Source organism: Urocitellus parryii, chromosome 9 (genome assembly GCF_045843805.1).
Source record: "Urocitellus parryii isolate mUroPar1 chromosome 9, mUroPar1.hap1, whole genome shotgun sequence".
Classification (NCBI taxonomy): Eukaryota; Metazoa; Chordata; class Mammalia; order Rodentia; family Sciuridae; genus Urocitellus; species Urocitellus parryii.
In genome coordinates this window covers 105,077,792-105,098,514 of record NC_135539.1, presented here as the reverse complement: position 1 = coordinate 105,098,514, position 20,723 = coordinate 105,077,792, and the positions used below count along the sequence as shown (strand labels likewise).

Below are 20,723 nucleotides of genomic sequence, written 5' to 3'. Positions count from 1 at the left end.
GTGCAGAATTCTTCCTTTTGCTAGACACCAAATAGAGCACCCCCCCCTTTTTTTTTTTTGCTGGGGAATTACTAGGCTTACCTAAAGAGAACAATTGATTTGCTATTGGGAGTAATAAGCTTGTTTGTCCAATTTTGAATGTGAAAACTGGAATATTGGGTCATTATTTTAGTTTTCTTTACCAGTTACTATCCTGATAAAAAGGTCCATTGCAGCAGTTTGGGGAACAGGTGGGGAGAGAGGCTCAACATGACAATGCCTCTCCTTTTCTGCAGCATATCTGTACTGAGAAAAACATCTTTCATCTGTTATGTATGTAGATAGATGTATCTACAATATAGCCATGGTACTTGTATGTCTTTATATGTAAAAATAAAACAGTCAGCAATGCATAAACGCACCCCTAAAAGATCTCCACTGAGTGTCAACATGTACCTGGAAAGTTATGAGTTGGTGGCATTACTCTGTGAATCCATTATATTGATAATGGGGAAAGATAGACCACATTTTACTATAAGTAACTTAAAAAGAATAATAAATAGGTACACCAGTTGCTACTCCTTTCCCTAGTCAAGAGATGAAACTATTAAATTAACAAGAGAACATAGACACACACACATACACACACATATACACAACACATCTATTAATTGCTGTAGAAGAAAAGGATTTATAAATACTGATCTAAAAAGAATACTTGGGAAGTGTTTATCTTGGAATATAATGACCTTGAGCAATTTCCTTGATCTCTCAGTTTTTTTTTTTTTATTGTATAACTGGGATAATAATATCTCACAGAGAATTTGGGAGAATGAAATGACATTCCCATTCAGCAGGTAACCTAGTGCCTGATACATACTAAAATGTTAGTTTTCATAATTATTATCAACTGCATAAATCATTTTCTTATGGAGCAATTCTAACCTCAAAGCAGTTTCTGATGTGGCATTTTAGGATTCAGTTTAAATTTTATATTTTGTGATATTATCTTACTCCTTTATGAATGTAGAGTACTTCATAGTACAGATTGTTTTAATACACAATTGAGAGTTCAGCAATAGTCCTCTGATACAAATCCAGAAGCTGAGATTTTAAATTTTCTTTATTGAAAGTATGGGTTTAGTTTATGTAGATGCTCAATTATTTATTATTTGATTGTGAGAACACATTTTATTTTCATGATGGAAATCAAAAGGAAATATGAATTATATTCTGACAAATTCACTGGAGATTTTCTTCTGGAATGGACCTACTTAATAAAATCAGGAATCCCAACTGCCTCCTTCCTATTCTCTACCCTAATGTTCACAACGAAATCCTATTTTTTTCAATAGGTCTGCGTGTAGGCTCTGCACAATTCTTTTTCTAAAACTCCACAGAGCTGTCAACCTCATATTACAATGCTACTATATATAATGACTTTACATAAGAGAATAGAAGCCGGCCATTTTTAGAAAATGCAGGTACCATGGAAGCCTCTTTCTGAAAGAATGAACTTAGCTCAGTTTCCTTTGAAGAACTGTAGACCTGAAACTGAAAACTTTATTAATGCCATTGTCTCCTTGTATCAGCAGGTTCCAGAGAGATTCCTGGAAGTTGCGCAGATCACATTACGGGAGTTTTTCAATGCCATTATCGCAGGCAAAGATGTTGATCCTTCCTGGAAGAAGGCCATATACAAGGTCATCTGCAAGCTGGATAGTGAAGTCCCTGAGATTTTCAAATCCCCAAACTGCCTACAAGAGCTGCTTCATGAGTAGAAACTTCAACAACTCTTTTTGAATGTATGAATAGTAGCAGTCCCCTTTGGATGTCCAACTTATGTGTCTAGGTTTTGATTTCATATATATGTGTATGGGAGGCATGGATATGTTATGAAATCAGCTGGTAATTCCTCCTCATCATCATCTCTCTCATTTCCTTTTGTTTTCCACTATGAGGGGATGGTTATTTTTCCTTCCGCCTTTAGTTTACTTTTGCCCACGGCCCTTAACATTTGGAGACTTAACATAGGGTTAATTTTCAGGGAAAAAGAATGTTGGTGTGTGTAAAGTCTACATTAGCAAGGAAGGGCATTTGTGAAAGATGCATCCACTGGGTTGGTGGCTTATTGCAAATGGCGGTTGGCTGAGGTAAACCATGACACAACACAGCTCTACTGACATTGATGTGTCTCTTGTTTTTAATTGTTAAGAGGGTCTGGAAACTCAATGAAACCACTTCATACACTGAAGTATTCTGTTTGGTTTGAACTCAGTAAGTAGCTTTTTCTTATGTGTTTAAAAATAATCCCAATGACAGATGAGCAGCTCACTTTTCAAAAATACCCCAACAGTCCAAATTAAAAAAGAAAAAAAATAATCACTGTCGGTCTTTTCCTAAGAGCAAAATGGCAAACACCCCCAAACTAGTACCAATTTCTAATGGAGGCAAAGCAATTTTGTACAAAACTAACTCTTTCAAGATAAGACTGGAATCACACATGATCTTTTAGCCACCTCTGTCAACTTTATAATAGGTTCTTCACAATAAGTGAGCTTAGATCACTCTTCATAGAGAAAAGCCCTATAACTTGTTATCATTTTCTATTTATTTTGCTTCAGATATTAAAAGGCACATAAGCTTCAATTATATTCTTTGCTTGACTTTGTTTATATGCTTAAAAGAATTATTATTTGTTTAATCAACTCTCTTTTTTTTTTTTTTCTAAGACACTATACCTTTCTACAGTAAGGAATAAAAGAAATCCCAATGGACCATAAAATCCTTGCCTACACTACAAGTTTGTTGACAGCTGTCAGCTGACTTGATCTTTGCCTCCTAAGAGGAGGACGTGTGAGAATGACCTGTTTCCATATATACAGCTCTACACTACCCTGATGGGTATTCAAAGTGGCGACAGTCTAAGTGGTTTTTTTTCATTTTAGGTATAACGTTTGAAAGCAATTGATAATGTCTCTTCTAAGTCAGAAGCTAGGATTGACCAAAATGTGAGAATAGTGTATAGCGTAGGAAAATTTGGGGTTAACCCAAAAGACACAATTTTTCAGCACACCTAAGAAAGCTAGCTGCTATTTTAAGCTTTCTTCAATGATTCTCCTCTTTTTCCTTTCTTTTCTTTCTTTTTCCCAGTTTTTTTCAGTGATGTACAATGTCCCATACGTGCATTTAAAAGCAAAAAAAATCTAACAGCATTCACACTTGTTTTCTTAGATCAATTTTTTATGTGTGGATGGAGTCAAATTCATGATTCATTCTAATGGCGTTTTCCAGGCCCCTCCTTCCCCTCAGATAATTTGATATACACCTCCTAAAATGACACAGTAACAAATCTGGTATTTAAAACATACAGAACATAAATGCCATTTCCCTTAATTTTTATAAAAAAAATCATATTTGACTTTGGAGACTGCAGGTTGACCCATGTGACTGACTAGCTGACCCGTTCGCTGTAATTTAACATCATTTATAAATTCTGCTGATGGACAGGAATGTATGAACACAATTATTGTCAGCACAAAGCCTTAAAACCTGCTGACTTTAAATTAAATGGTGCAGTCCTGTGATGCCGGGCATCATTCAGGAGACTCACAGGCCCTCACAGTGTGGACAGAGTGTGCTGCGGTTGGGGCTGGGGTGCCAACCCTTTCGCTCAGCCCCCACGGTCGCACACATCTATCTCCCAGCTCACACCCTCACACTCATGCACACTGAATCATTAGGATCCAATTTGTCTTTTTTTTTTTTTTTTTTTTTGGCTTGCTTAAAAAGAAAAAAAAAGTTTGGATAATCATTATATTGGAATAAAAGTCTAGGGGAAAAAAAAAAGATTCCAATCAGCACAAGTAGAGAAGCCATCTGAATTTGCTTCATAGGGAAGAGTCTGACATTCGTGTTCATGTCAGCATGCAACTGGTCTTTGCTGTTCCGGGTAATTCCTAACATCAACGTTGTGTTGTCCTGGACGAGGTAAAGGGCAAAACAGCAGAGCAGTGGTTCACCTGGGTAGACAGATGACTAGGTGTATTAATCTGGGGCAAGTGAAATATTGATTCCAGACTTATTTGGATTTTTCATATTATTATCCCCTGCCTTTCTAATTTAGATAGATAAATTAAGTAAAAGTGTGTGTTTACAACCTAGTGTCGATGCACTTAGAGCACTGAGAATATCCCCTCAGTGTTTACCGAGGCACAGAAATGATTTCAGAGTCAAAATTGCAGCTTGAGAGAAACTCACCTCTTTGTTCTGAAAACAGAACTCGACCACTCTGCTTTTCAGATAGTTTTCCCCCTTTTACAATCTTGTGCCTCCGAGTGCATTGGAAAATGATGAAAACCTGTCTCTCAAAAACTCCTATTTAACAGTTACTTGAAAAACAAAAATCACCAACTTTCAAATCTTAACTCTCACCACGTGAAGATTGGGTTCCATGGGAGAAAGTTGACTTTCCGCGGTGGGAGGGTGAAGGATGAGGGACAGTTTACACAGGAGAGAAAAAAAAAAAAAGAGTCTAAAGTCCATGTTGAAATTCCACATTACACTTATTTTCTGCTAATTCTAAATTAGTTTTACGTGTACACTTGAGGTTATAGTCTGTGCCTAGATCTAAATGCACCAGCGGGGGGATTTTTAAAATCCTTCAAAATACCAGTTTTTTCCCACAAGTACAATTGTTCTTGTGCCTTCTGTGGCTTTCGATTTCATCTTTTTGACTTTATTTCCAATTACTACAGCTGCAATAAACACTAGATTTTTTTTCTGGCTGTTTGACGTAATGTTGATAGCTATGCATATTTTGTGTCTTTTTAAAACAAAGCGGGAGAATACGTTTTTGAAGAAGAGAATTTTTAGAACAGTTTGATACCGCAAATTATTTTTTTCCTCAATTGTTTGAGCAGCATTCGAGTTTTGAAAATTCTTGTAGAAGCCAATTTTTTGTAACTGTGGTGCAAATCTTGTGTTTTCTTAGCCTAATGAAAAGTAGTATAGAAGCAATATTTCATACCATGTGCTATGTATGTGTGTGCAGATGTGTCAACATAAAAACACATACACACATATACACACATGTAAAAATATACATATATATATGCGTGTGAAGTGGAAAGCTTACCTTTTCCTATCTAGATTTAAGAACCTATTTTAGACATTTGTTATGTTTTGTGAAAAGAATGTTCTATTTGCAACAACAAAACATTTAATTCTTACTGTCTCTCTGGCTGTTTAAATGAGGACGTTTCACATTAAATGGTAAAACACGTGGAAGATGTTAGAATGTAGTAATTATTTAAGTAAATGTTCACCCACATACTCCTGAAGTTTGCTTTGTGCCTCCAAGTATTATTTAATTAAAGTGTTTTATGTTTGCAGAATCTTTGTTACTGTACTAGGGATGTGGGTGAATATCATTTTAAAAAAAATTTAAAGCAACAAACAGACAAATAAAAAAAAAGCAAAATGGAAACACTAAAGCAAGAGGGGAACTTTTATAAAGCAATGTAAATATTTAACCTCATGGCTGCTGTTACGTAAGACATGAGATTTTAATAAATAACTACATTCTCACAACAACATCTGTTGAATTTATTAGGAACACTACAGTGACTGTATAGACAGTTGAAAGCATTCTTGAAAATCCTGCTCTCTACTTTTAAAAGATAACAGTCTCTTTTATCAGATGTCAAGGGCAAGGGTAATGCAGTTTCTGTAAATTTATGAAGTTTCTTTTCTATGTACATGAAGACATTTAGTAAGAACCCCCCCATACACACACACACACACACACACACACACACACACATGCAGGTGAATATTGAGTCATAAAGCTAAAGATTTGGGGGCTTTCAAAAATAGGATGTCGCCCTAGAAGCAGTCATCAATTCATCAAAGACAAAGTGGTTTACAGACTCCCCTTGAAAAAAAGCAGTGTATATGTGAGGACAGTGCAAAACCTCTTTGCCATGTATATTATAGAGTATTCATTGGTGTGAATAGTACAAATGTTTCCTTCTGGTACAAACTCTGTGTTTGCAAATTACAAGAAGCATTGTTTTCAAAAAGCTCCCCTTTAAAAAAATGTAACTGGTTGATATGAGTAAGCAGTTACTGTTTTGCACTTAAATGTTATGTTGAAGGAAATGCAGTTTTGTTTTCTGTAGATCTGTTGGTTATGAACCATCTATAAAACTCAAGCTAAAATGCTCATATTCCGAGCTGGGATCAAAACTGGTATTTAAGCTTTGCATCTTCTTATAATTATCCTTCTAAGAATATAACAGAATGTGGAAGCGTCTGGACTTTGAGTCTTTTCAACTGAGCCCTCTCTTAAATCAGACACCCCCTAAAATGCACAAACATGAGCAGAAAGGCAAATGGGCTAGACTTCCTTGGGGAAGATGAATTCATTCTGTATTTTTTAAATATTCAAGTCCTCTATATAGGGGGATAAAAATTCAAAATTGTATATTACCACTTTAAATTTAGAACTAGAAACAAAAAAAAATGTATTTGGGGTTGGTCTCAGCACTACCTAGAAGAATCAAAGGTCATGGCTTCCCCCAATATTGTCCCAGCCATTCTCATATGTATATAGTATAAACCGTGACAAAACACTGCCTTTATATTATTTAGCAATATGTTGTAAATAGCATTATGAAGCTCTTTTTTTTTGTAATAAAGACCCTTTGATTTGAATATAGTACAATAACAGAACTGATAAAGTCAATTTTTGATTTTTTTTTAGCTAGAGGCAATTTCAATTGTGGATTTTTGTTATTGTCTATTGTTCTGAAGACTTTGCATAATTTATTGGTTTAATTTATCCTAATTTATTTGATGAAGGTGTACAATTTTGTATTACCAAGGATGTACTGTAATATTAATTGATATGATAAAACAATGAGACTCCCTGTCCATATTAAAAAGAAAATTAAAAGGTGCAGTAGACAATTGATTTTAAAGTAAAAGTAAAAAATTTAGTTTGGCAGCTACTAAATTTTAAAACAGGAAAAAAAATTAAGTTGTTGTGGGGAGGGAGGGAGGGAGGGGGTTTTACTTTGTGTGTTTTAAGCTTTTGTATTCTCTCCAAACTTTTACCTTTTGCTTTGTACCACTTAAAGGATACAGTAGTCCAATTGCCTTGTGTGCCTTCCATCTTCTCTTAAACTGAATGTATGTGCAGTATATATGCAAGCTTGTGCAAAATAAAATATACATTACAAGCTCAGTGCCGTTTGAATTTTTTTATTTGAAATGCATGACATTTCTTGTTTGGACCTGGGTGCAATCGTAAGGCAGTAGACTAGTTGTGATTGTATTATCAAGTATAGAGTTTTCCTTGGGTTACAATTCTTAGTTGCATCAATGCATGCAACTCCTAGATCTTTCTTGCAGTAAATGCTGTAAATGGCTAGATGTCGCTTGGAAGCCTCTTCTCTCAGATTTGCTCCGCCCTCAAACTAAAGTTCAATTGTTAATGTCAAATGATTCAAAGAACAAGGAAAGATGTTCCTGACAGTCACATAATGACAAATTTATTACTTAAAATATGGGATCCAGCACTTGCATTATGTCTATTTCTGTTGAACTCAGAACTAAGTAATGATGTAAATTTTCAAAATCTTCCTAAAATAATCCTCTAGACAGTTTTGATAGAATGTTTCATACTAAGAAGACTGATTGTAAGGCTTTATAATATTTCATAGATCAACATTCTTCTTTGTTTTGAAATCATGTCTTCTTTTTTGATTTAGAGATGATTGGAGTGTGTTCCCAGGAGTTTCATGTGCTAGAAGCTTGGTCCCCAGTGTGGTGTTGTTGAGGGGTGGTGGAATCTTGTAGAGGTGGGGTCTAGTGCAAGGTAATTAGTCATTCAGGGAGCCATCCTCAGAAGGGATTAAATGCTCTCTGGACCCTGGTTAGTTCCTGCAAGAGCCAGTTAAAAAAAAAAGATCAAGCTTAGTCCCTGAATCTATCTGTCTTCCATTCCTGCCATGTGATCTCTTCCTCCCACACATTCTATTCTCACTATCGTGCCATCTACCAAGAGTTCCTCACAGGAGCTGAACTGATGGGCTGCCCCTTATTGGACTTTAAGCCTCCAAACTGTGAGCTAATCAAGCCTTTTATTTATAAAGTATCTAATTTCAGGTACTTTATCATAGTAACTGAAAATGAATTAAATCCTTGCATCAGGAACAAGAATTAGCTGAGTCATTTGCCTATTTGAGATTTACTTAACTATCCACCGTTCACCACAGCTCTACCATCCTTCTGTCTAAACAAGCTCTTGTAGAGAATCTTCTTGGTCTCACAGATTTCTTCTTTCATCTTCAGCTAAATGATGAGAACTTTTCATTTTGACCCTAATGACACAGGGGTTCTTGGAATAAATGCAAGGTCAAAACTTTATTAAAAGATAATGAGCTTTTAGCACTTGGAATTATTTTCCTATCAACTGCACAAACTTAAATTCCAGTCTCCTAATTAAATTGTACAAAGGATGATCATGCCTATGTCCCTCCATGTTTAGATATTGATTCCCTGATTAGAGCAAAAAGAATCCTCCCACTTTCCAACTTCTCTTCTTGGAAAGAAGAGGCATTGCAGCTATATGGTGACTCTTCCTTCCTCATGAACTTATTTAACACTCATCTGCTTTAAACCAGATGAGACAATCCACATTCTGACCCAAAACATGAAGTAGAAACGTTTTCTGATGGAAGGTTTAGTAAAAAAAAATACAGCTTCAATTCCTTACTTGAGTGATTCTAAATTATCTGATGGACTTGGTCTAGAAAAATAATGCACCACCATTCTTAACCCTGATCTGTTCTAAACCTGATCACAAACTTTGCCCCCTGCACATCTCGAGGGTTATCCGTGCCCGTTTTATAATGGAATATATAAGCTTCACAAGCTAACAATAAAATGGGCTTCATTCATTTTATCTTCATTAAAGCAATCATAAATGATTTACAAGTTTTTCTTTAAAATTAATAGATAAAATTTTGCACACGTTCTTTTAGTGACATATGCTGAGATGAGAAATAGACGCCCCTGAATACAAGTAGGAGAACATACATCATATATTTGCAATACATTGCCAAATTCTGGGATCTATAAGTATTCTTGTCTTCTGAAAGGCACAAAATACAGAGGAAGTGTGCAGAAAGAAAAACAGCAGACACAACTTTATAAGACAGCTGATAGACAAACAAGCAAAATTATGAAAGATACCAAAGTAATAAGTAGCACCATATCCCCTTATCAACAATATAACCTTTTGGAGGGAGGCTTTACACTGGGGTAAACACCTACAGGGTAGTTTTTGAAACTACTGGAAAAATCATCAAAGGATTATTGCTTTGGGTATTGGAAAATCTGCTTCCAATCTATTCAATGCCAATCCTCGAGTGTTCTAGGAGAATTTAAAATAATTTTATTTAAATTTAAAATTATTTTATTTAAAATAATTTTAACTTTCCTACATGCAAAAAAAAAATCTCACAATGTTTTGCTTCTCATGAGAAAGGTGATTTGGATCAAAGAGCAAGACAAGGGCAAGATTTTGAAGTGAACCAAGTGTGACTGGATCCTTCTCTAGTCCTGATCCTTCTCCCTTTGGTAAGTGTCTTGGCCTCTTGCCAAGCCTTGGGTGCTTGTGTCATAGCTACCCTCCCTCTGTTCACAGCCATGAGCCACTGTTAAAGTAAATATTAAGATATCAAAGGTTCAGTGTGCTTCTCCTCCAGTGGTACATGCTTAAATGACACGTTGTGGGTGCACAGGAACACATGGGTGCTGGTTCTATGTCGGGTCTGTGATGCCTGAAGGCAGGTGATGGGAGCTGACCTTCCCCACCACAAGGAGGCCAGGACTTATGGGTCCCAGTTGTGCCTTGCACCTAATATGGTCTGTCTAGGTATTTCTGCCCCCAGCCTTCCCCGCCACCCCAATTATGGGACTTGTTTCCTGTCCAAGGTCAGAGAGTCCTTTGACATCCTGCATAAGAACTCACAGGGTGAGAGACACTTCTCTAGGAGAGACTGGGTCACAGTCCTGCTTGTGAAGAAGAATGAATATCACTAAAGAAATTTTAGAAATTTCTAGATCTCTAGAGCAATATGGTATTATTATATCTGGGACCACCAGTTTAAGACTTTGTTTAACAGAAGCAGCTCCATCCTTATATCCTGGTACTATAAAATGTTGATTAAAAAAGAAAAAGATTTCTCTGCTCAAAACAACAATGATTTCATTGGATGTGACAAAGGATATGAATGTGTGTGTTAAGTTAAGTAAACAAGTAAATTCTAACAAAACTTACCCGATTTTAAATAAAGGAGTTCTCTACTAAGAAACAACATAACTGAATATCCTCATTGGGTTAGGTAAGAGATCTTTAAGGATGAATGTGAAAATTGAAATAGATGATAATGCTGGGCATGGTGTCACACACCTGTGATCCCACCTACTCAGGAGGCTGAGGCAGGAGGATCACAAGTTCGAGGCCAGCCTGGGCAACTTAGAGAGAGACTGTCCCAAGATAAAATTATAAAAAAGAACTGAGCAGGGTAGAATACTTATCTAGCATATACTGGGTTCATCCCCCATACTACAAATGAAATAAAATTTAAATATAATGCAATAAAATAGATAATAGTATATGTGACTGTTGGGAGCCATTCTCACACGTGATCGGGTGCCTCCCGTTGAGGGTCTGAGGCACTTTGGCAAAAGTCGAAGTTTTTCCCGGCCCTCTCCTGATGAGAGAGCCCATCCGTGTGGGGGTGTGCCTGACCACTGACCCCGGGGACCCAATCGCTGACCCTGACCTTGGAGTGCAGCCCCCCCTCAACCTTCATTGGATGGAATTCTCCCCTGAATCTCTGGTTCCCTAATAAAAGGCTACTCCCCGCGTGCTCGCTCTCTCTCTCCTGCTAGCCCTGAGTAATCCTTGCTGCCCTGCTGGGCGGCTAGAGGAGCGAACCAGAGAGGGGAGCCGTCTCGGACCTAGCAATAGAATTAAGGTAATTGAGTCTTGTGTTTTTATTTCGATCTCGTCTAACTAACTTTATGCCTAGAACCTCATTAATGAAACCACTGCGCAGGCCGCGTGGTAGATGTGACTTCTATCAAGCCTTCAAAAAAGAGGTTATAGAAACAGCACCGAGCCTGGCACATGGTTTATGCCAAATCACAATAGGTTCTCTTTCTCAAAAGCCAGTCAGTGGCTTTTATTACCTCACCACTTTGTTTTAACTCTTAGTCTAAGAACTACACCCAGACCCATCCCAACTTCCAAAGATGTTTAAATTTGAAGATCACAGAAGTGTTCTAAAATTCCAAAGCCCACTCTTGTCATCTTCTCAGGCCTTATCCCCAGCCTCAGTCAGACAGCTTCTGTGGCCACACCCTTAGCAGCCATTCTTGGGTTGGCCCCAAGATAGGAGTGGAGCAGCTTAGAAAGATTAAGGTGCCACCACACACTGAAACAGAATCACTTAGGCAGCCTCTATCCTGGCAAAGGGGAGGGTATTATTTGCAAAGCCCCCTGCGGAGTGGCCCAGGTGCTAGCTAGACAAGCTCAGGAGATAGTTTGGCAGCCACCCTGGAAAAAATGCCTGTGTCTCTGCAAATAAATCTGCCAGTATAGAAAGTACTGGGTTTTCCCCCAGTGCTTGTGCAAATAGTACCCTGTGCTTTACTGGTATTGGAAATTCCTTGGTGTAAGTATTTCTAGACCCTGAAAATTGGAGCTAGGGATTTCTTGTCATTGTCGTTACCCTTGACCTGTTGGGAAATAAATCTAAAAATCAATGTTCCTATTTCCGATTATTCACAACTGGAAAAATCATTGAAAAACAGAAATAAAAGAAAGAAAACCGACAAAACAATGTGTTCCCTAAATCTCTATCCATAGCTCAGCGGTTGACACTAAGGTTGAGCAAAAACCTTGAAGGCTGGCACGGAGCAGGGTAAATGTACAAGTGTCCAAACATAACTTGGGTGTGTGCACATGAGGATAGGTATCTGCACTTAGAAAAAAATCATGAATAATACATACATTACCAAATGAGTATTATTTCTGTTTTTTTTCTCCACTCCAAATCCAAGAATTAACATAGTTAATACTAGGGTTACACATGAAACATCTCAGCCAAGTAGATGAATTCATAAGCAAAAAGAAGTAAATAAGATTTTTAAAATATATATTTTTAGTTTATATAAATTCCAAAATTACCAAATGAGTATTATTTCTGGTTTTTTTCTCCACTCCAAATCCAAGAATTAACATAGTTAATACTAGGGTCACACATGAAACATCTCAGCCAAGTAGATGGATTCATAAGCAAAAAGGAGTAAATAAATTTTTTTTTAAATATATTTTTAGTTGTAGATGGACATAATACCTTTATTTTATTTTTATGTGGTGCTGAGGAACAAACCCAGTGCCTCACGCATGCTAGGTAAGCGCTCTACCCCTTGAGCCACAACCCCAGCCCAAGGAGTAAATAAAATTTTACTAAGTAAGAAACTCCAAGAGGACCAATGCTACAGAAGAAACTGGGAAAATGGTCCAAAAACAAACAAAATTTTTCTCTTTCCCCCAAAGTACCTGGACGTTATGCTTTTATGGGTGAATTCAATCAAATATGCAAAAGAGGTCATATTGCATAACTAGTTCATATATGCATCATAAAACATACATATATATGTACACTCAATTTGCTTATAAAGCCCATATTTATGAACACAAAAGCAAAAAAGTTGAGCAAATCCAGTATTTATTTTTAAATATAAAATATATTTTATATTTATACAAGATATAAATTTTATGATCTTATTATAATTTATTTGATATTATCATTATAAATTTGAAATTTTATTTTGGGACCATCCCTTCTATAGTAAAAGGAATACTCTACTGCCAATGAGCAGGTTCAGATTGATGTGGAGGAAGATCTGGACTTACTCCAACGTGAAAAGCAGGGAAAAAGTTTCTTGATAAATTTTATTTGCTTTTTCTACCTTCAAATGAGAATGAAGACAAATATTTCTTATTGATGCTGTCAGCGACCTCAAACACTGTGTGCTACCCCCTCCTGAGTTTTTCTGTGTCAAAGGGCCAAGTAGCCTTTGCTCTTTAAGCGATTTCAGTTTGCCAGGTTGCCTAACTCAGAGACCATGTCTCGTTTTAGTATGTCTCCTTATGAGTCTTTGGGAAAAGCCAGATTCATTCAATGCAGTGTTAAGACCTTCCTTCCATAACTAAACGAAGAAGAAAGAAATCTAGGAAAGCCATTAAAGGTAGATTATTCATTCTACGCAAAAGAAATCATGACATTTTCATTTTCTGGAATATTGACATAAAAAAAAAATAGAACCTACTTCTTTAGTTTCTAAGAAAAAAGGACAAACCACCAGACAGAAGGAGCTTGACTTAGGAAGGACTGACCCTAGGCAATTTGGTGAAGTTTATGAGAGTTGCCATTACAGGTACCAAGATTCAGTGGCAGAAAAAAAAAAAATAAATGAAATGGATTTGCTTATTTTCAACATTTTAATTTTAATCCAGTCTTATTTTTTCCTCTACTTTGGGCTCCCGAATAGAAAGAAAACTCCAAGTGGATTTATAGCTGAAACTTGCAGCAGTGGACAGTGGTCAAAGGACGTGTGAAGACTTTTGTTTCCCTTTCAGGTTGGCAAAAATTAGTAAATAGCTGTTATCATTCAGAGCTTGACCAGGAATGGGACAGAAGTTTCTGTCCAACAGACCTGGTGACAAACAGCTTGAGCTGGGACCACCAAAGTTTTGGAGAGAAACTTGGCAACACCCATAACATTTTTAAAGGTGCATGGTTTTGCCTCACCAACTCTTCATCTAGCTAGCCATCGTATCAAAATATTTGCACACATAAGCCAGTCGGAATGACAGAGGCACATATTCTGTTTGGTTAAAACCCACGACTTTTTCCCCCTACAAGTCAACTTAATGTATATCTCAAGCTCATCTTTGTTCTGATGGCAGAAAGCAATCTAGTCACCTCCAGGCCTGCTCAGCTGTTTCCGAGAAGATTCCATTCCTCGCTGCTCTATTCTCTTCCTGTGGACTTTCAGTTCCCCCGTGTTTGATGTCCTTGGGGGAGGCCTCTGGTTATAATGTCCCAACAATGCTGTACTGTCTGGTCCTTGAGCAGAGGAGTCATGAGTCATCCAATTCCAAGTTGTCAGCAAAGCACCACGTCTGTGACCATGGCCAGGGCTGCACTGCTGACCTCAGAGCTCCATGCCCTGCTCCACTGAGGTGTCCCCAGATCCTCAGTGACTCACCTTCTTCCTCATGATAATACCTGCAGTGATCTGAACTCGGGAAAGTCTGACCCTTTTCTCAAGCCATTTTGTGGTAGAGGCCTCAGCCACCGGTGCTCGCTCGCCATTGGTATCCTAATGTAGCCACACCATGTTGGCCCAGGCCACGTCTGCATGGCGATGACATTCTGGGTGCCTGATGGAACACCGCTGTGAATTCTTCCTTCAAGATCCCAATGTACCCTGCGGTCCTGTCATCTCCACCCAAGCTCCGGGTTTAGCCTGAGATCCAAGGGACACTTTACAGGGACCTCTTTGCCATTCTGTCCCATAGCCCAGGGAGACCTCTTCCAGTCAGTGAAGGTGAGCAGGGCTGGATCCTCACGTGTTATCTCTGCTCTTTGTTGTAGATGAAGCTTTATGCCTCCTTGATTCTTTGGTGTTTGAGCTTTTGAAACTAAAAACACTCTTTTCTATCATACTGTTTAAAAAAAAAAAAGTTAGGTCTGGCAAATTAAAAGCCTGTACTTTCAAGACTGGTGTCTCAACACTGAGTTTTAAGACCCTATTTAGAAATTCAAAAGTCAAAACCTTGATGCTTTGTCTCTGTACTTCCTTTGTGAAGTCCCTTCTAGAACCAGTGCTTGACCCTGGCTGAATGGGGAAGAGTCACAGACAACTGGGGTTTGAAGCAGGGACAGCCTCAGTTCATGTGTCTAAATTTTACATGACATGTTCAGGCATATGGAACAATGGAAAAATCCTCAGTAGACCCAAAGTCATCCACTAGGAAGATTGTTAAAACAAACTGGGTGACTTTATGTCTTCTTAAGTGAATTTAACCTGGGTGGAACTGACCCCACTTCCCTCTTATGTCACCTCTGCCACACAATAATTATACCTATCTTTTTTGAAAAGGCTATATTTCTACTTTTAGTTTGTCAGATTTGCATTTTGATTCCATGGCCTTTGGAATATTATTTACCCACTAAAATTGTGAGGGTGAAATATACTAATGAAATAGAAAGTTATCCGTGATACGTTGTTGAATTTTAAAAGTAAAATACAAGAATATTTCCACATAACATGGATTGGATCCACTTTTGTGAGGTTCTTTTAAAAGTCCAAATATCTCTGTATCTACCCAGCATGTGCATGCACGCACATGCACTTACATACACATAGAAGTGCATGTACACCATGTTATGATAAATACATGTCACCATAATAAATGTTACTTTTGAGGAATAGAAGTAAGCAAGAAAGCATTTAAGTAAGGGGCAATTTCTGCATTGACTTTATACATTTCTGTAGTCTTTGGATTTTTTTTTTTCAGTAAGCAAATACCACTTTTGTTTGTAGGAAGCACAGTAAGAGACAAAAGCAAAAGCACAGAAGCGGGGGGGGGGGGGGGGATATGTGCCCTTCCCCTTCAGAGAGGAAATGAGGCCCTGGCCTGCACAGATGCCTCCCTGTTTGCTAGCCCACGGACAGTCTGCACGAATCAGCTCTCTGCAGCAGCAGTTTGGGAGAAAGAGGGTGCAGCACCACTGTCACCGGCATGGGCTACAGACTCCAAGAAACCTACATCTGAAGCCTCGTCCATGATTTGATAGTTTTGAAGTCCTTTTGAGCCCTAGTTTGTTCTTTGATGACATAAGACCTACTCCCTGAATTGAGGAATAAATAAGATATTCTGGGGGGAAATGTACCTGGTATAGCATGTGCTCAATAAAAGGTAGGAGGAAGAGGAAGTCAAAGAGACAGAATTATCGTTAGCCTTGAGAAATGGGTGCCCCCATAGGGTAGTCCCTGGCATTTTAAATGCTACCATTGGTACTTTACTCCTTTTTTCTTTTTCTCAATGTCACATCCCAAATAGAACTTCACTAAGCTCCTGGTAAAGAAGGAAGGCAGAGTCCATAAACAAGAGTGAGCTATATATGGATCCTGCCTTCAAAAGAGCAAGCTGGTGTTATAGATGGGAGGGAGGATGTCCAAGACACACTTCAAAATGCTGCACATGGATCAATGGGAAAAATGGATCTGCAGTTCCTACCACTGATAAGGGGAAAAGGAAGTGGAGTGGGGCAACTTTACTTAGGGAAGACCAGAGTTCAAGGCTAAGTGATCAGAAAAGAAACTTCCTTGCAAAATAGATGGTACAGAGCATAGAGGTGTAGCTTGGTGGTAGATCACTCTAACTTGCCTAATTATGCAGAAGGTCCTGCACCACAATAATAATAACAACGACAACAACAATAACAGATGGCACAAAAATCATGGCAAAAGTTTGGGTACATGTCTGAATAAAACAATCGCAGGAGATGGTGAAGAAGGCACCCTCTGCTGCTAAACCCTGCTCTGGACATGGTGAAACTGAATGCTCCCACATCAGAGAATTGGAGCCTTGGGCAGAGAGGAAGACAGAGGAAATCTGACCACCCACGCCACCACCTGCCCTGACCTCTCACCCTGAAGCCTCAGGAAAGGGAAAATCAATGGGCTCCCAAGTGCAGGAACCCAGGGTTTGGGACTGGAATTTGCCCCATGCAGAGTGTTTACTGATCTAGAGACCAGATAGGTTCAATGAGCTCATCCTTATCTTGAGAGGAAATTAGGGAGCTCAGACCAAGACAAAGCCACATTTTATTCAATGAAAATTTACCCCTCCAACACCCCCCCACACACACACACACACACACTACACACAATGTCACAGAAAACATCTACCTGAGGAACTTTGTGTCTAAAGTTTGGTTCTAAAAAAAAAAAAAAAAAAAAATCAAGAAATTGGAAATGGTGAGCTTACAGAAAGCCAGAAAAGTTATTCCCGAATCTTTTCCATTCACCCCTCATGCAGATCTGTATCCTTTTTTTTTCCCCCTACAGTTTGCAAATATTGACTAAGTTCAAGGGCAGAGGCTTAAGGTCTAACTTCAGAGTTAGCATGAGGTGAAATACTTAAGATGGTGCAATACTGTGCTAATGAAGAACATATTAGATCCCAAGGTTAGTTATGGGCAGTTCTTGTCCCCTGACCCAGTTGATATTTGTTTTATCAAGTCAGGGACTATTTTTGTCATCATTGTTAATCTTCCTCTTGCCAGATCTGTTTTGGCCGAGGGCATGCACTTGAGGTATGTTAGAAGAATGGAGTGCAGTATTGTGGGAAAGAATTATTGCTAATTCTGTCTGCCTACAGCTTCCTCAGTTCTATTTGTCTGATCTTAACTCACTGAGCAAGATTAGAGATGGAAAATACTGGGAGAGGGTGACCTTGTTCCAGGAAGTAGATTTTTAACCAAAAGATCAAGACAGCAGCAGCATTCCCATTCAGACGGCAGGTCTTCGTTGTCTTGGAAAGGTTTTGAATTGCCCATCAGGGGAGCTCTTGATGGAGTATTTTGCCATTAAAGAAGTTTATTTCTTCATGCAGAAGTCCAGTCTATTGAGACTTATCTTTGGCCTCCACATTGCCAAGGTCTTGTATCAAGGATTCTGGAGACCTGGCCTAAGATCTCTGGTAGTTCTAGCTGGAATTCTAAATGAGCTGGCATTTCTGACCCATGAACTTTGGAGTTAAACCAACCCTGGTTCAAATCTCCATTTCCCTATGCCTCAGTTTCTCCAGGTGTGAACATACTCATAGCAACGTTCTCCTTGCAAGATGGTTATGAGGATCAACGTGGTATTGTATCTGAAAGCATTCAACACAGTGCCTGTTGCTTCAAATGGGATTAATGCGTTTTAGTCTCCTTCCTTCCGCTCAGCCACTCCAGCTGCTGGTGTATCTCCTTTCTCTGCTGCATACATTTGACATAGTGGAACCAGGCCAGTAACATTTGAGGGGATGCCGTCCTCATAAGAATGAAGAGAGAAAAAGAAAAGTTTCAAACAATGTTCAGGATGGCAAGACCCGCTTTTAAATGAGCTGAATATGAACCCTATGAGCCCCACTGATGCTTGAAAATGGCTAATATAAAAATAGATTTCTAAAAATCGAATAATCATAGAGTTCATCATATTCTTCTTTTGGATATTAATGATGTGACTCAGTTATTCAAGGAACTGATAAACCCCCTGGGTAGTCGGTTGCAGGAAGATGATGTTCTTTTAGACTCAGCAGCCTACCTAGAGTTCTCCCCACTGACACCTCTTGTTTGAGGGTAATACATTCTACTTCCTCTCTTGAGCATCATGAGAATGGTAGAAATCCACCAAGCTGTATCCTCCTCTTGGGCATCCTGAGTTTTCCCAGTTGTCTCAAAACAACTTGCTTCCTAATGTTATATAAAATGGCCATTTACAAAGGAGATAGTCAAAGGTGTATTTTACATAAGCCAATATTAAAAGATTCTGATGGCAGTGATTACTCTCATATTCGATACAGGAAATTCTCCAGTGTATCCTAAATGGTCACAGGGAAAATTTGTTTGAGCAACACAACACTGCAAGTGTCTTTATGTTTGATTTTGGAAATCAAACACACCAAACTTTCAAGAAAATGGCATATTAAGACCTTCTATCTGGTCTCTGTTTCTCTGCCCTTGGTTCTTCCCAATACTATCAGAGCCAGACCAGAGAGAGAGATGGGAAAAGGTCATCTAGGATACTTAATAAATATTAAAATAATTAATGTATATTTCAGTCCATTTTTTCTATGTGTTAACAACAAATAATTAGAACATACAGTAGAAATGAAATAGTGATCAAACCTACAAGTATTTGAAATAATGTTATAAAACTAATCTGTAAAGGTGTAAAGAAAACCTAAAAGCATAGGAAATAATAATAACAATAATAATAGCAAATAGAATTTATTTTCTTTTAATGTGCCAAGAATTGTCCAAGATTTTTACTTACATGATTTGTTTAGTTTTCCTTGGAAATGTTATAAGACATTTAAAATTATTATCCTCATTATTTGAAAAAGGAAACTGGGACACATTGAAGTAAGGTAATATTTTGAATGGGAAGATCCAAAATAATAAATGTGTTTATTTTATCCAATTTATTCAATAACTTTATCTGTAAATTAATGTAATAAATTTACTCTATAAATTAATGTAATTTCAATCAAATTTCAGAGGGCTGTTTTTGGAATTTAAACTATTTTAAAGTTTATATAGAAAAGAAAATCTTTAAAAACTAAACTAAGTGAAGAAAATCAAAGTTAGATTTCCTCATGACATGCAAAAATAAATTCTTGGTAGACTAACAGTTAAAAATATATTTTCAGACATAGATACACACACATATGTGTACACATACATGTATATAACACACACAGGAATATTCTAGAAAAATTTTGTCTGGTACCTGGAAGACATTTTAAGCAACCCAAAATCCAGAAGCCACAAAGAAATGAAATCAAAGTAGTTTCATTTCAGCAACAATAAAAACTAAGCATGGAAAATTTTAGAGCATATAAATAGGGAGAAAATGCATACTAAATATATTTTTAAAATTACTAGCCTTACTATATTTTAAAAAAACTGTAAATCAATAAAAATTGAACAACTTGAGATGTTAAAATGTGAAAAGGGCATGGGTAGTCAAAGTACCAGAGAAGAAATAAAATAACTAAGGAATATTAAGAAAATATGCTTACTTTCACTGGCAATCTGGGAAGTACAAATTACAACATGCCATTTTGGGTCAACTTGATTTAAAAAAATGGAAAATATAATTGCTATTATCCAGACTTGATAAGAGCCTGGGGAAATGGATACTTTCAGGCACTACTGAAGGATTACAAATAGATATCTTTGATGGAACAAATTGATAGTAAGGATCCAAATTTAATACAGTGTAGGAAATCCACTTCTGGGAACTGAGAATATTCGTAAAATTCACAAGAATCTTCACTGAAGCATTGTTTTCAAATGCAAAAATAAGATCTATCGGTAGGTGAATGATCAAATAAACTATTTTATCTCCTTATTCGGAATACTACAGAATGATTTTTACAATGAAATAGATTCTTGTAATATGAACACAGAAAGATCTCTAAGTCCAATCGTTAACCAAAATTAGCTAGGGGCAGAATAATTCAGTATGATTTAGTTGATCCTAAAAAATATCCTTTTTTTCACATATGAATAATTTTGAAATCATTAGGCAGCATACAATCCAGAGTTTAATACTTATAATAGGTAGCATTTTTTTCTTCTTAGTAGAAGATAAAATGATGCAATATCTTACTGCTGATGTGTTCTAGATTTCATGAAATACAGTAAATTACATGACCTCATGTTTATGTATATATCTAACAGAATTGAGTAACTGTGAACATAATTGGTACCTTATTGTATACTAGTCTTAAGAAGAAATGAAGAAGAGAGCAGAGGAGGAGGAGGAAAAGGAGGCTCTTTTTCCTTTCCCTTTAAGGATAGCCTTAAATT

General features: G+C 37.4%; 1 protein-coding gene across 1 annotated transcript in view; it reads left to right on the top strand.

The window, feature by feature from the left end:
- Prox1 (prospero homeobox 1) overlaps positions 1–7,026 on the top strand; it is a 53,464-nt gene extending 46,438 nt beyond the window's left edge. The window contains exon 6 of the mRNA XM_026379924.2: positions 1,575–7,026. Within this exon, the coding sequence (XP_026235709.1) occupies positions 1,575–1,760 (186 nt within the window). The 3' untranslated portion in view covers positions 1,761–7,026. The remainder of the gene's footprint in view (positions 1–1,574) is intronic.
- The last annotated feature ends 13,697 nt before the right edge of the window (positions 7,027–20,723 follow it).